A 14,076-nucleotide genomic window follows, 5' to 3' on the forward strand; every position below is an offset into this window, starting at 1 on the left:
TATGTGTCTCACTCAGTGCATCACACTGGGAGGCACATGCCGTCAGTTTGTCCCACTGTTGGTGATGTTCCTAATGAGTTCTATCTGCCAGAGTTTCCACTGTAAATGTGGAAAAATAAGTTTTAGCAGTAAATAAGTGATCATGTTGCATAATTTTATAGATTCACATTGATATTTTTGGATACATTTTACTGTCTACATAAAGGAAAATATCCACCACACCCAAGATTTCAATTGACCTGGAAGACCTAAATATTATTGAGGATAAAAGTAGAAGCAGGAAGGCCAGCATTTATTACAATTACTTTTCCAGTTTGGAAAGTAACTTCACCTGAGACAGTCCTGTAAGTCATGTAGGCAAGACAGGAATTTCCCATTATGTAGATGATGAAATTCTTGCTTAATTAGCTAATGATGGAGTAGAGACTTAAAAATCTTTCTTTTGAAAGTTTACTACTTTTCCTACCACTCCATGATGCACTGAAAAACAGATTAAAATTCAAAACAGGGATAGTATGTAACTATATGAAGAAGTAAAGTATTGCAGGGATTTATTCTTGGATTCAAGCAGTCCTAGTGATATCACTTATCTGTGTGACACCTTGGGTAAAAAAATTTTTTTAAAAAAAATATATTTTATTGGTTTTTTACAGAGAGGAAGGGAGAGGGATAGAGAGTTAGAAACATTGATGAGAGAGAAACACCGATCAGCTGCCTCCTGCACACCCCCTACTGGGGATGTGCTCGCAACCAAGGTACATGCCCTTGACTGGAATCGAACCTGGGACCCTTGAGTCCGTAGGCCGACGCTCTATCCACTGAGCCAAACCGGTTAGGGTGGGTAAAAAGATTTTTACTTAATGTCTCAGAACTTTAGTTTCTTCTGAAAATGGGATCATAATATGTATCACTTAGTGTAGTTTTGGGACTTCACAGTTAAATGTAAAGCACCTATAGAGTCACAGAGTAAGTGCTTATTAATATTTACTATTATTATTCTTTTATTGATTTCAGATAGGAAGGGAGAGACTCATTGATTGGCTGCCTCCTGCATGCCCTCTACTGGGGATCGAGCCCGTAACCTGGGCATGTGCCCTGACTGGGAATTGAACCCCGACCTCCTGGTTCATAGGTCTTCAGATAGAGTCACTATAATGATACAAATTATATTTCTATTTCATAATGATAAAAAATTTCATTCATAAGAAAGTTGTAACAATTGTAAATGTATATGCATGTAAAAATATAGCCCCAAAATATATAAAATAAAAATTGACAGAAGCAAAAATCTATAAAGAGATATAGGCAAATTCATAATCAGAGCAAAACATTTTTTAGCACACTTCTGTTAGTATCTGATAGCCAGATAAAAATTTGTAAAGGGAGACAGTAAAAGAGCTAAAAATGCAAGCTTGGTTAAGCCATTGTGAGGAAGAAAAGTACGTGAAAAGTTGGGAATAGGGCTATAAAACATTGGTCCTCACAACCTTCCTAATGCCGCGACCCTTTAATACAGTTCCTCATGGTGTGGTGACCCCCAATTTCATTGTTACAAATTGAACATAATTAAAGCATAGTGATTAATCACAAAAACAATATGTAATTATATATTTTTCCGATGGTCTTAGGCGACCCCTGTGAAAGTGTCGTTCAACCCCCAAAGGGGTCGCGACCCACAGGTTGAGAACCGCTGCTATAAAAGTTAAGAGGATGACATTCCCCCTTGCCCAAGGAGATAAATACCTTTAGCCTATGAACTAATAATTACTTGGACAAAATCCTACAAACCATGCTCTATTGGTCAGGATTGAACTAGAAAAGTAATTAGATGTTTCCCCCTTGTTTTAAATAAAAAAGGGCTTTAAGCTATCCAAAATAAATGACTACCATCTAATTATTAGGAAACACTAGACAAACCCACCTTGCAGGATTTTCTACAAATAACTGCACAAATGTCAAGGTTGCGATTGGAGGAGACATGACAACTAAGTGCATTGTGGGGGTTTAGATTGACTCCTGGACCAGAAAAAGGACGTTAATGGAAACACTGGTGGAATTTGAATAGGCCTGTAGTCTAGTTAATAGTATTGTACCAATGTTAAATTCCTGGGTTTAATAAATGTACCTTAGTTATGCAAGTTATTAACCTTAGGGGCAGCTGGAAAGGCTGCAGAAACTCCTTGTTCTAATTTTGCAACTTTTGTCTGTCAAAAATTATTTCAATTGAAAAGTTAAAAAATTAATAACCAGCTAATTTATTTACACACCCAATCTTATTTAACTGCAACACTTGGTTTCTCTTGGTATCTAATTATTCCTGGACCATCTGGCTTTAGAATGCAGCATGCGAGAAAGCATTAAAAAACAGGAAGAAGCAAAGAACTTCTGAACACCAATCAGAAAGCAGGTTTTTCTTTGTCTTTTTACAAAGGTTGTGTGTGATTTACTTAATGTTGCTAAGTATAACCTGTAGCCTTTCTGAAACAATAGTGAATGCTCCTTGGTTTGTACTTGCATTAAGTTGACTAAAGACTTACTTTTTCTGTGTTCAAGGACAACTTAAATTTTTTTAATTGAAAAAGAGAGTAACATTTGCTGCACAGGAATTATTTACACTATGTCCTTTACCCAAGGTTTCTTTTTCCTTTGTTTCACTTCCAATTTTTTCCCTTTGAAATTGTTGCTTTGATCTGAGGCAAAGAAGTTCAAATGCATTGCTGAGGTTGCCCAGTAGCACCGCTCTCTTACTTATACCAGCACAACTATTGATTATGGTTCCTATAGCTATATGTGTAGTGTTGAATAAACTATTTTAAATATAGTTTATAAAAATAAATATCTGAATTCTATTTCCAGGTGACTGAAATAACTTCCTTTTCATTGACTGAATTTGCCCTGTGATTTTTCCCTCTTGAACCTCCCTCTCAGTTTTGTACGGAAATGTATTTTTTAGTATATTCATGTCATCATAGTCTATCTCAATGTCTGTGCAAAGGGGAACAATTTAAGACCTTACTATAATGATCACATTTCCCTAAGTCTCTTTTACTTCAGAGTAAATGAAATAGGTAGTAGTGGAGAATTCCAAAGGAAGTCTATTTATTATTTGTGTGTTTATTTATCAATTACAGTTGACATACAATATTATTTTAGTTTCAGGGGTACAACATAGTGATTAGACATTTATATAATGATCACCCCAATAAGTCTAGTACCATACATTTTGGAAAAAAATTCACTTTAAAGTAATTTATCAAGTGTTTTATAATTGATGAAGTGGAAAAATCCCATTTGGGAAGAGTTTTAGAATTTTTAACATGTGAAAAGACATGTTAAAGAGGATACTGATGAAGAAAATGTCCAATCTAGTTATCAACAGAGATTTTTGTTTCCACCATTCCTCTCACAGAGCCATTCCATATGTGACAATGTTCCCAAATCTGCATTCATCATTAGCTTTGACAGTCCTACACCCAATACCTGATATAGCCAATATAAATCCTGAAACACTGCTTATCACTTAAAATAGGACTTGAAGTTAATTAATTTGCCTGTGTCTTTGTTTGCATCCAGCCTAAGAAGTTATCTTGCTAATGTGAACAGATTAAAAAATACTTCAAAGACCTTTATATTTAATTAAAATAGAAGCTTCTAATGTGACCCAAGTTGTACAACAGTTATGGACTTATAGAAAACAGGAGGAATCTTCCAAAAAGTGGTTGGAAAGAGATTTATGAATCTTATTGAAGTTAAATTTTTTGAACTTAACATTAGTTATGGAAATGCAACTCATTACATCAGCCAGACTTACAGGCAACAATATTGAAGGTCATAAAGTAATTCAATTTAGGGAGAAATGATAGTTGTAACATTTAACCAGATATATATGGACAATAACATAGTGAATAAAAAACTTAAGAGTCAGACAGGCTTTGGCTTGAATTCTGGCTGTGCCATTTTGTTTATTCCTTCATTTATTCCAGAGATATTTACTGACACCCAGTCAGTGGGGACACAGTAGTGAACAAAACAGGCATTTTCCTACCTCTAGGGACATCATAGCTAAATGGGGGATGTATATATAAAGTATGAATAATCATACAATTAAAGAATAGTTACTGTTGGTGATTATATGAAAGATAAGTGTTGGGAACATGAGAGCAAATAACACAAGAACCTAATTTAAATAGATTGAGGGTTTGGGAAGGTCAAGTTAAGGACTGAAAGCAGGCCATGTGGTACCTGGGTAGAGTCAGCCAGAGTAAGAGAGGGTAGCATTGAGATAAGATGAGGGGAGAGGCAAGGAGAGGAGGGAAGGAGAGAGGAGAGGAGAGGAGAGGAGAGCCAAAAAACACAGCTGTGAGATTTGATCAAATTGCTTATCCTCTTTGAAACGGAATTTCCTTTTTATGCAATGTGGATAGTAACAGCTTCAGGTGGTTGCTCTCAGAATTAAGTGGTAATGTGCCTGTCAATCAGGCTTAATACAGACCTAGCATAATAAGTATTTATTACCTGGTGGCTATAAATAATATGTCTTTTTGGAGTTTACGTTCTGGTGAGGTGATAATATCTACCTCAAGAAAGGAAATAAGCAAAGAGAGGCTGATAGTTGTTTAAAGAGCATTAGAGAAAAATTCCACATTTATGCTAATTTTAGAAAAAGATTATTTACTGCAGTCACAACTGAAGGAAGAGGTAAGACAAAACATCTTAATGTTGCCTGATCAACAAGCAAACTTAAGTGACATATATCAGCAAGGTTACAGAAGAAAGATATGGAGGTTATAGAGTGCGAATTAATGTAATTTTCCATAACATACATCTGGCATGTAAACCTTGAGAATACGATTAGCTGTTAGACAAGGGGTGACAAGGACAGGAAGTTTCTAAAGAGAGGATGAGTTAAAGAAACAATTGCAAACTTATTAGCCGAGATGTTTTCATAGCAAGATACCGAATAATCTATACAAATAGATAGGAAGGGACCTTTAGCGAGGATGAAGGCTTTTAATTTTGGTCCCTTCAAGGTAAATATTTGATAGATGTGTTAAAGTTTTCTCCTTATCTAACAAGATGTGGATGAATCATTCATGGCCTTGCCTCCCCAGTGTATCTGGGCCAACTATCTCCCATCTTCTCCAGCATCTTCTAAAGCTCATATCTACGGTATGTTCTAGGTTGATTTCTAGCCAGGGCTAATTTTAAAAATATGCATTATTTTCTATTTTTACAAGAGGGGAGTGAAATTCCACCTATACTTGTCCCAGCATGCCTTTGTTTAGCAGTAGTAAGGTGTTATTATAATAAAGTAAGTAAGTTCGGCTAGGTGTTTTTATCTTTGATATGCTAACCCTAAACTGTGACCAGAGGGGAAGAAGCCTTTGCATTCTGTTCATCTACCCATCCATCCGTGTCCACCCATCTCTCATCCATCCATCATTCATTCATTCGTTTCACAAACATTGGATGGGCATCTATTGGAAAGACATTGATAGGGATGTTCATCATGTGTAGGCAAATGCTTGGTGCTGGGGATACAAATAAAACTGATTCTCTGTTTTGTCCTGAAACCCACAACCTTGTAGCTGAATCATCCATCTATTAATATCCAGCATGTATTTCATGAGTGCCTACTCTGTGCCAGTAAAAACAGACACAGGGCCTGTCCTCATGGAGCGTACATGAGTGGTAGACATAATCTAGTGTGGAGGGGAAGGGCTGTGCTTTCTAAAATGGGCTTGTGGCTACTGAGGGCATGCACAATGATTAATGAGAGGCTCAGGAAGGAAACATTTGAATTTTTATTTATCTTCATCTCAGCTTACTTCATATTTTTGGTATATTTGGTAATGTGCCTAGTATATACAGTAGTACATGTGTGCCAATTATTCATAAATAATATTTGAGTTTATTCCACTGATCCATACTCATAAGCTTCCATAAACAAAAACATTTGCAGGCCTCAGGTAAAAGGATGGATGCGGGATCAGCTCGGCCTGTGGGTTTGGGGTTGGTTTCCGTCGCTCCCTGCCTGTGGGTCCTTGGCCAGCGCTGAGCTCCTCATCCTTCACAAGAATTGATCTAAGGATTGAGTGCAGTAACGTTAGTAAAGTGCTTATGTTGTGTCTGTTATAGCAAGTCCTCAAAAAATGACTGTTAATATTATTATTATTCATGTGATAAATATTAAAATTAAGGCATCTTCAAGGTTATATAAAAAATATTGAGACGGCACTGATGAAGCAATGACCCTTAATGTCATAAATTATTGGTGGGGATGTAACTTGGTGCTACTTTATGTGTAATATGTACCAAGATCCTTAAAAATTTTAAGTCACTTTAACCCAGTTGTCTCCCTTTGAGGAATTTATTCTAAAGAAAAAATTGGAAATTTCAACACATTTATGATAGTGACAGATTGGAAAAAGAACCAAATGTCCAAAGGTAGAATGGTCAGATTAATTTACAGCTTTATAATGGAATATTGTGCATCTCTTAACGTTTTTTAGAGACTAGTGGGAACATATTCATACTTAGCGAAGAAGATAGGATACAAAGTTATAGCGTGACCCCAATTATGTTTTCTTTTCTTTTCTTTTTTTTAAACACACACTATTGCATCAGTCTGCACTTAATTTTGGATGAAGTTTTGGCAGAACCATTTTCAATCCTGGTGTGGAAATGCTTTAAAAGTATTAAATCAGCCTAGGCTATATGACATTTGAGAGCTTGGTAAGTTGGTTAGATATATGAGGTCGCTAGTCTCGCCTAACAGGATATATTTCACTGGCCTCAGCAGGATGCTGGGTCCCGATGATGAGGAATGCAGGCTTCAAACCCGGACAAGAGGTCCCAGAAATGTGTTTCTGATATTAACTTAGTTAATGTTGTCAAATGATATTCAGAGGATCGGCCAATGAACAGGCATTAATTCCTTCTGTGCTGTACTTCCAAATTATCCTAGAAAAGCCAGAACCCTGGGGAGATGTCTGCTTGGACTCCATGGTTTTGATCTTGCTACGGAAGTGTTTTTGCTGAACAAGGACTTAGCATTACTCGTTGGATTACTTCTCGGATTTTGAAATATTGTCATGATTTCCTGTAGTGAGTGGGTGTGCTGTTACGGAGACGCTTGTTAGCTTTACCTTGTGGATTGTGTGACCCATGTTGATCTGCTTGGAAGGTCAAACTGTGGCCCCCTCTAGGAAGAGCTCAGCACCAAGAGCATGTATCAGACACTTGCTTCTTCTTATTCTCAGCTCTTGTTTTTTTTTTTTCTTTACTGCCATTTGTTTACTTCCTTTTTGTTGTTCTTGTTTCATTTATTTATTTATATATGTATGCATTTATTTATTTACTTAGTTATTTATTTTTTAGTTAATCCTCACCCAAGGATATTTTTTTCCATTGATCTTTTAGAGAGCATGGAAGGGAGGGAGAGAAACATCCATGTGAGAGAGACACATCGATTGGTTGCCTCCCGCTCACTCCTGACCGGGGCTGGGGCCCGAAACTGCAAGCCAAGTATGTGCCCTTGACCAGGAATCGAACCTGAGACCCTTGGGTGCACGGGCCGAGGCTGTAACCACTGAGCCTCGGGCCAGGGCCCAGCAGTATGCATCGTCCAGGGCTCCTGTTGAGGGTGCTCTCCGGTGGACCGGCTAGAAGAGGAAGCGCGCGCTGGCGGCCAGCACGGCCTTGGGCTCCGGGCATCAGGGACCGGGACCTTGACCAGCAGCTCGGAGTTCTGGGCCGAAGGAGACATCAGCGCTAGGGACCGATGGCACTTGATACGACAGATGAGGATGGGATGCGAGCATGGAGTGGATCAAACGGGAGGGCTAAGATGATAGTCAAAAGTGCATCCATCCATCCATTCATTCTACAAATGGTTATTTGCATCGTGAGGTCCTGAGAGTGGCTGTGAGGTATGATGTCGTGAACATCACAGTCTTCTGAGGGAGTGAGACATTAAATGCTTAATTACCCGTAGACTTTGTTCCTCACCATTGTGTTTGGTGTTGTGGAGGAGAAGCACGGTTGCTCTGAGAGGGTATTTGAAAGTTAGCTGGGTGGTCAGTGGGAGTCCTGATTGATCTAAAGGAAACTGGGCTGAGGAAAATGATTTTAGAAGATTTATTAAAAAGGGTTTTTATTTTTCAATTACAGTTGACATTCAGAATTGCATTAGTTAACAGGTATGTGGCATAGTGGTTAGACATTCCTATAACTTACAAAGTGATTCCCCTGAGAAGCGGATTGGGAAGACTTTTAAACGGTAACTAGAAGAGGGAGAGGGTTGCCACTGAGGTGTATACACTGGCTTAGCTGATTTTCTTGTTGGCCTCTGACCCTTCTCTGATCTTCCCCAGATGCCTCCCGTCGTGTTTGTTCTTCATGAGAATGGGATGCAGGTCATGGGGGGAGAGAGGGTGAGCTCTGATGATGAAGGAGCTATGGGTTCTGTCCTTCAAAAGGAAGGGTCCTAAGCAGGAGTCTGCCCACTGGAGTCTGTCCTGTCGAGCGAGCTGAGAGCGTTCTTATTGTTTTCCTGTAATGAAAGTTGCTAAGCACTGCAGTTTAAAGTTTGAGATCTGCCTTTAATCCTATTTATTCTGGACACAAAGGAGAAAACTTAGTTCTTGTTGTCTTCTTGCAAGTATTCTTAGAAGAGGTTGCGAATTATTTGACTTCTTTGTAAAGTGAAACCTCCAGATTACATGTTACTAACGTTTCCCACTGTCTTCTCATTTTTTCTAAAACGGGCCTCTGGGGAGGCGTAGCTTCAGCAGTGTGTGGGCTGGATGTCAGGCCTTCCTTCTAATGGAGGACATGCTACCAGGTATGATGACTCAGTGTCATTTCTATTGAGTTTTCTTTTCTTTTAAAAAAAATATATTTTATTGATTTCAGAGAAAAAGGGAGAAGGAGAGAGAGAAAGAAACATCAATGATGAGAGAGAATCATTGATTGGCTGCCTCCAGCATGTCCCACACTGGGGGTTGAGCCCGAAACCTGGGCATGTGCCCTGACCAAGAATCGAACCGTGACCTCCTGATCTGGTCAACCACTGAGCCACACCACCCGGGCTCTATTGAATTTTCTGTGGGCAGAGCTAAGGGCCACGTTGGCAGAGAAAGCAGGGATTTAATGCAACACAAAAGTTATTTAGGTCCTTTCCTCTCTCTCTGGCTTGTCTTTGGATAATTGGAGATCCTTTTTCACAGTTAATAAAGACATTAAAAATCATTGAATTGTTTTAATTTTTGAAGATTCTTACTATTTTGGCTATAATATTATTTATATTCCTTTTATTTTAATGGTGAACTTTCTGTCCCAAATGTAGTCAAAACGTTGTAGTTGCACAAAAAACACATTCCAAGTATTGCTGAAACTCGGATTCTTTCTGCTTCTGCCTCCCTTGTGATGCTGAGGTTCAAGTTCAGGGTTTCCTGCTGCCTCTGCAGCCAGGAAGGAATTAGAAAACATGGAACTCCGTTTCTTAAGGTGGCACACTAGGATATGGAAATTGAGAATCTAGTAATTGGACTCTTCACACATGCTTTCAGTTGTCTTTTGCTTAATTAATTAAAAATTAATTTTAATATTAAGAATAGTCACTTCAGAGGCAATGAAGTTTGGCAGATATCCTTCAGACCATTGAACATACTTTTTGGCCCTCGCCGATTTGGTCAACGATAGAACATTGGCCTGAGGACTGAAGGGTCCCAGGTTCAGTTCCGGTCAAGGGTACATCCCCAGGTTGTGGGCTCAATCCCCAGTAGGGGGTGTGCAGAAGGCAGCCAATCAATGATTCTCTCTCACCATTGATGTTTCTGTCTTTCTCTACCTCTCCCTTCCTCTCTCTGAAGTTAATAAAAATATTTAAAAAAACCCAAAAAACAAAACAAACATACTTTTTGTGTTCATACTTATGCCTATAGAAAATATATTATTTTGTTTAACATGTATTTTAAGAACATAAATGGCATCATGCTGTTAGTTTTGTTCTCTAATTTACTGTATTTAAAAAATAGTATATTTATGAGATCTATCCATGCTGCTCCAAACAGGTCAGTTCCTTTACCTACTTTCTAGATTCCCCTCTTATGGATGGAACTGTGTGGATATTCAATAGTTGAACAACCAATGGACACTAACAGCCATGAACATCATGCAGAATTAGGAGTAGAATTGGGGGTCATAGGGTATATGCCTAAGTGCCCCTGGCAGTGGAGGTACATAGTACATACCCATTCTTTAAACACACTTAAGCTTACTTTAAACTGATACACCATAGAGAAGCAATTGTTGCTTTCAGACCCACTACTAGTTGTTTGATATTTGGTAATGTAATTTTTAAAAAATATATATTTTATTGATTTTTTATAGAGTAAGGGAAAGGGATAGAGTGTTTGAAACATCGATCAGCTGCCTCCTGCACACCCCCTACTGGAGATGTGCCTGCAACCAAGGTACATACCCTTGACCGGAATTGAACCTGGGACCCTTCAGTTTGCAGGCTGACGCTCTATCCACTGAGCCAAACCGGTTAGGGCTGGTAATATAATTTTATTTAGGCCTAAATGGTCTCATTTTTTAGGTGAGGGGATAAAAACCATCTCTACTCATAGGATTGTTAACCCCTCCCCACCCAATGAAAAGAACCCTTAATTTCTTTTAGTAGAGCAATTATATTAAGAATCTTTTGGAATGCTGTATTTTTTTTTCCAATAGAGATATTGAATCAGAAGGGTTTTTAGGTGAATAAGAGTGATACCCAAGACAAAAGGACTGGGAAAATAATGTAAAAATAATAGGCCAGCTTTCCAACAAAACTTGATTTTATGCTGAAATGTCTTCTTCCAAACCTTTCCCCACAACTGCTAAGACGTAGATGCTTAGATTAATTTTCTGGATCCCACAACCCACCACACTATTCCCTGCAGGCATTAGGGAGCGCTGAAACAAATGCAGATATAAGGGAAAAAGCAGGAGGGGCCAGGAAAGTCCTTCAAAGCAGGAGAACTGATGAGTAGTCAAAATGGGCTGGAACAGGATGAGGTCGGAGCAGTACATTGTTCAGGAGTTGATTTATGCGCTGTAAGTTACGGCAGAAACTTTGCTCGGTGGGAAGAAGTTGGAGGCCACGGGGGGAGGTTCTTAGAAGGAATTGCTTACTGGGGCAGCACAGGAAGCCTGAAGAAGGAGGAAGGGAAGGAGAGGGAGAGGGAGAGAGAGAGGAGGGGAGGATGGGGAAGGGGGAAGACTAGGCAGAGAAGGAAAAGGGGGAGAAGGAGGGTGAAGGGAGGGAGAGAGAGAGAGGAGAAAGAGAGAGAGAGAGAGAGAGAGAGAGAGAGAGAGAGAGAGAGAGAGAGAGAGAGAGAGAGAGATTGATTCCATAATGGGGAGAGCCTTGGTCATACAATTGTGCACTGCAGTATGGAAAAAGGCTGGAACAAAGGCAAAGTGCTTATAGGATAGAAAGATAGGAGTGGACTTAGGAGATTTTGTGTGCCAGAGGTAGGCAGTCATTTTCTTCTTTTCTTTTTTTTTTTGTCCCTGGGATAATAAGACAACCAAATACCATAGTAGCAAGACTGGCCCCAAGACATTGTCCCTAGGTCAGATAATTGGGCACATTGTGTACTAAATTATGAATACGCTTATCTCTTCTTTTTGCCATTGAGCTTTGAAGCCATCCTTTATTCGGAAAAGACTATGAGCCACCCAGTGAGACAATTTCCATCATTATCATAATAATATCAGCAGCAGAATCAAATCATGTGTGGCTGGCTTTCTAAAATTAACATAAAATTGCTTTATGGGTTAGCTGAAAGATACCTAATAACTTAGATTATGCTCATGTGAGGACAAACGGATGAGTTTTAATCGTGCCACTTTGAAAAGGGTAAAATTAGTTTTTTTAAAAAGTGAAGATTGTTTATTACTTATAGAAAAAGTTGAAGAATTTTCAAAAAATATTACAAATTTCAGGAGGCTTGAGTAAGAGAACCGGATGTGTCTGTGTTCACATGCGTTCAAGTCCTCTGTGCTACCTGGGCTGTTTCTTTGTCCTCATGTTCTTCATAAAGACATTGCATAGCAGAATTTGTCATTTTTTGTACATTTTTAACCTTGTACTTGCTACTCTTTTTTAATTTAAGGGGATAATGATTATTCTTCTGAATATGAAAATAATACATGGTCATTGTAAAGGATTTGGAAAATAGAAACACATAATAAAGAAGAAAATAAAATCTAGTCCTATAACTAAAAGATAATACAGTTAACATTCTCTTTCCAGTATTTTTTATTTTATTTTTTAAAATATATTTTAACGGAATCGAACCTGGAACCCTTCAGTCCACAGGCCAACGCTCTATCCACTGAGCCAAACTGGTCAGGGCGGTATTTTTTATTTTAAATGATATTTAATTTTACAGTTAATGCTAAATATATACTTTAAAAATATTTTTATTGATTTCAGAGAGGAAGAGAGAGGGAGAGAAAGATAGAAACAACAATGATAGAGAATTATTGATTGGCTGCCTCCTGCACACCCCTCACTGGGGATTGATGGAGCCTGCAACCTGGGCATATTCACACTGTGACCTCTGGGTTCAGATTTTTGTTGTTGAGCCTAATTGTTCCTAAGTTTTTGCTATTGCAGATTTTGGGGAAAATTTTGCTAAAGAATGCCTTTCTGAATATTTTTGTATTTAATCATTGGGTATGTTTTCATTTCCTTAGATAAGATTATAAGTAGGACAAATAGTGTTAACTTTTAAAGTCTATTAATCCATACTACCAAATTCCTTTCTAGAAATTTTGTACCATGTTCCTTTCTATGAGCACTGTGTTAACATGTCTTTCTCATAGAACTCTCTCTTAATACACTTGATTATTAAGTATACCTCAAATGTTGCTAAGTTTAAAGATCAGAAATACTATTGCACTGATATTATAATTTGTATTTAATTGATGACCAGTGAGGTAGGATACTTTTCACTGTATTAGCTATTTATAGTACTGCCAATAATGGTTAGTTTTTCTGTATAAATTTTCTTTTCAGGCATGGTTTGTTATTGGTTTGAGTAGATTCTTTGTATATTAAGGTTTTGACTATATTACTTTTGCCAATGTTTTTCCAGTTTGATCTTTCACTTTAATTTCTGTTTACACATTTCTAATATATAGGTTTTAAATTTTTGTTGTCTTCTGTGATTTTTAAAAAAATATATTTTATTGATTTTTTACAGAGAGGAAGGGAGAGGGATAGAGTGTTAGAAACATCGATGAGAGAGACATCGATCAGCTGCCTCCTGCACACCCCCTACTGGGGATGTGCCTGCAACCAAGGTACATGCCCTTGACCGGAATCGAACCCGGGACCCTTCAGTCGGCAGGCCGACGCTCTATCCACTGAGCCAAACCGGTTTCGGCTTCTGTGATTTTTTTGACATTCTTCTATTGTTTCTCTGCTTAGAAAATCCTTTTGAGACAAGATAACTATGAATTTATAGTACTTTCTATTACTGCATTTTAAAAGAAACTCCTATTATTAGTTAACCAAATAACTAATTAATTTTGTTAATCCTCACTGGAGGATTTTTCATTGTTTTTTTTGTTTTGTTTTATTTTGTTTTTTAGAGAGAGATGGAAGGGAATGGGAGAGACACACAGAGAGAAACACTGATATGAGAGAGACACATTGATTGGTTGTCTCCTGCATGGGTGCTGGATAGAGCCTGCAACCATAGTACTCACCCTGGATCAGAATTGAACCTGGGATCCTTCAGTCCACAGGCTGATGCTCTAACCACGGAGAAAACCGGCCAGGGCTGCGTTTTTATATTCACTATTTTAAGTCTAAAATTTATTTTGGTTTATAGTGGGTAATGCAGCTCTAATCTTTCTTTTTTCTTTAGTAATTAACTTCACTATTTATTGACCAATATCCTTTTTCCCTACTTTCTGAGGCATCTGTTTTCATCCACTAAATTCTGCCCCGGAATAGAGACCAAGGACTCTTCCTGAGGGTCTATTGATCATCTTGTTAATTTCCTGCTG

General features: G+C 38.2%; 1 protein-coding gene across 1 annotated transcript in view; it reads left to right on the top strand.

The window, feature by feature from the left end:
* The first annotated feature begins 6,717 nt into the window (after window positions 1–6,717).
* Window positions 6,718–14,076, top strand: part of CCDC170 (coiled-coil domain containing 170) — a 58,565-nt gene continuing 51,206 nt past the window's right edge. Inside the window, exons 1-3 of the mRNA XM_006768714.2 lie at window positions 6,718–6,735; window positions 7,997–8,056; window positions 8,376–8,435. Coding sequence (XP_006768777.2) covers window positions 6,718–6,735; window positions 7,997–8,056; window positions 8,376–8,435 — 138 coding nt within the window. The remainder of the gene's footprint in view (window positions 6,736–7,996; window positions 8,057–8,375; window positions 8,436–14,076) is intronic.

The sequence above is a fragment of the Myotis davidii genome, unplaced genomic scaffold (genome assembly GCF_000327345.1).
Source record: "Myotis davidii unplaced genomic scaffold, ASM32734v1 scaffold1323, whole genome shotgun sequence".
Classification (NCBI taxonomy): Eukaryota; Metazoa; Chordata; class Mammalia; order Chiroptera; family Vespertilionidae; genus Myotis; species Myotis davidii.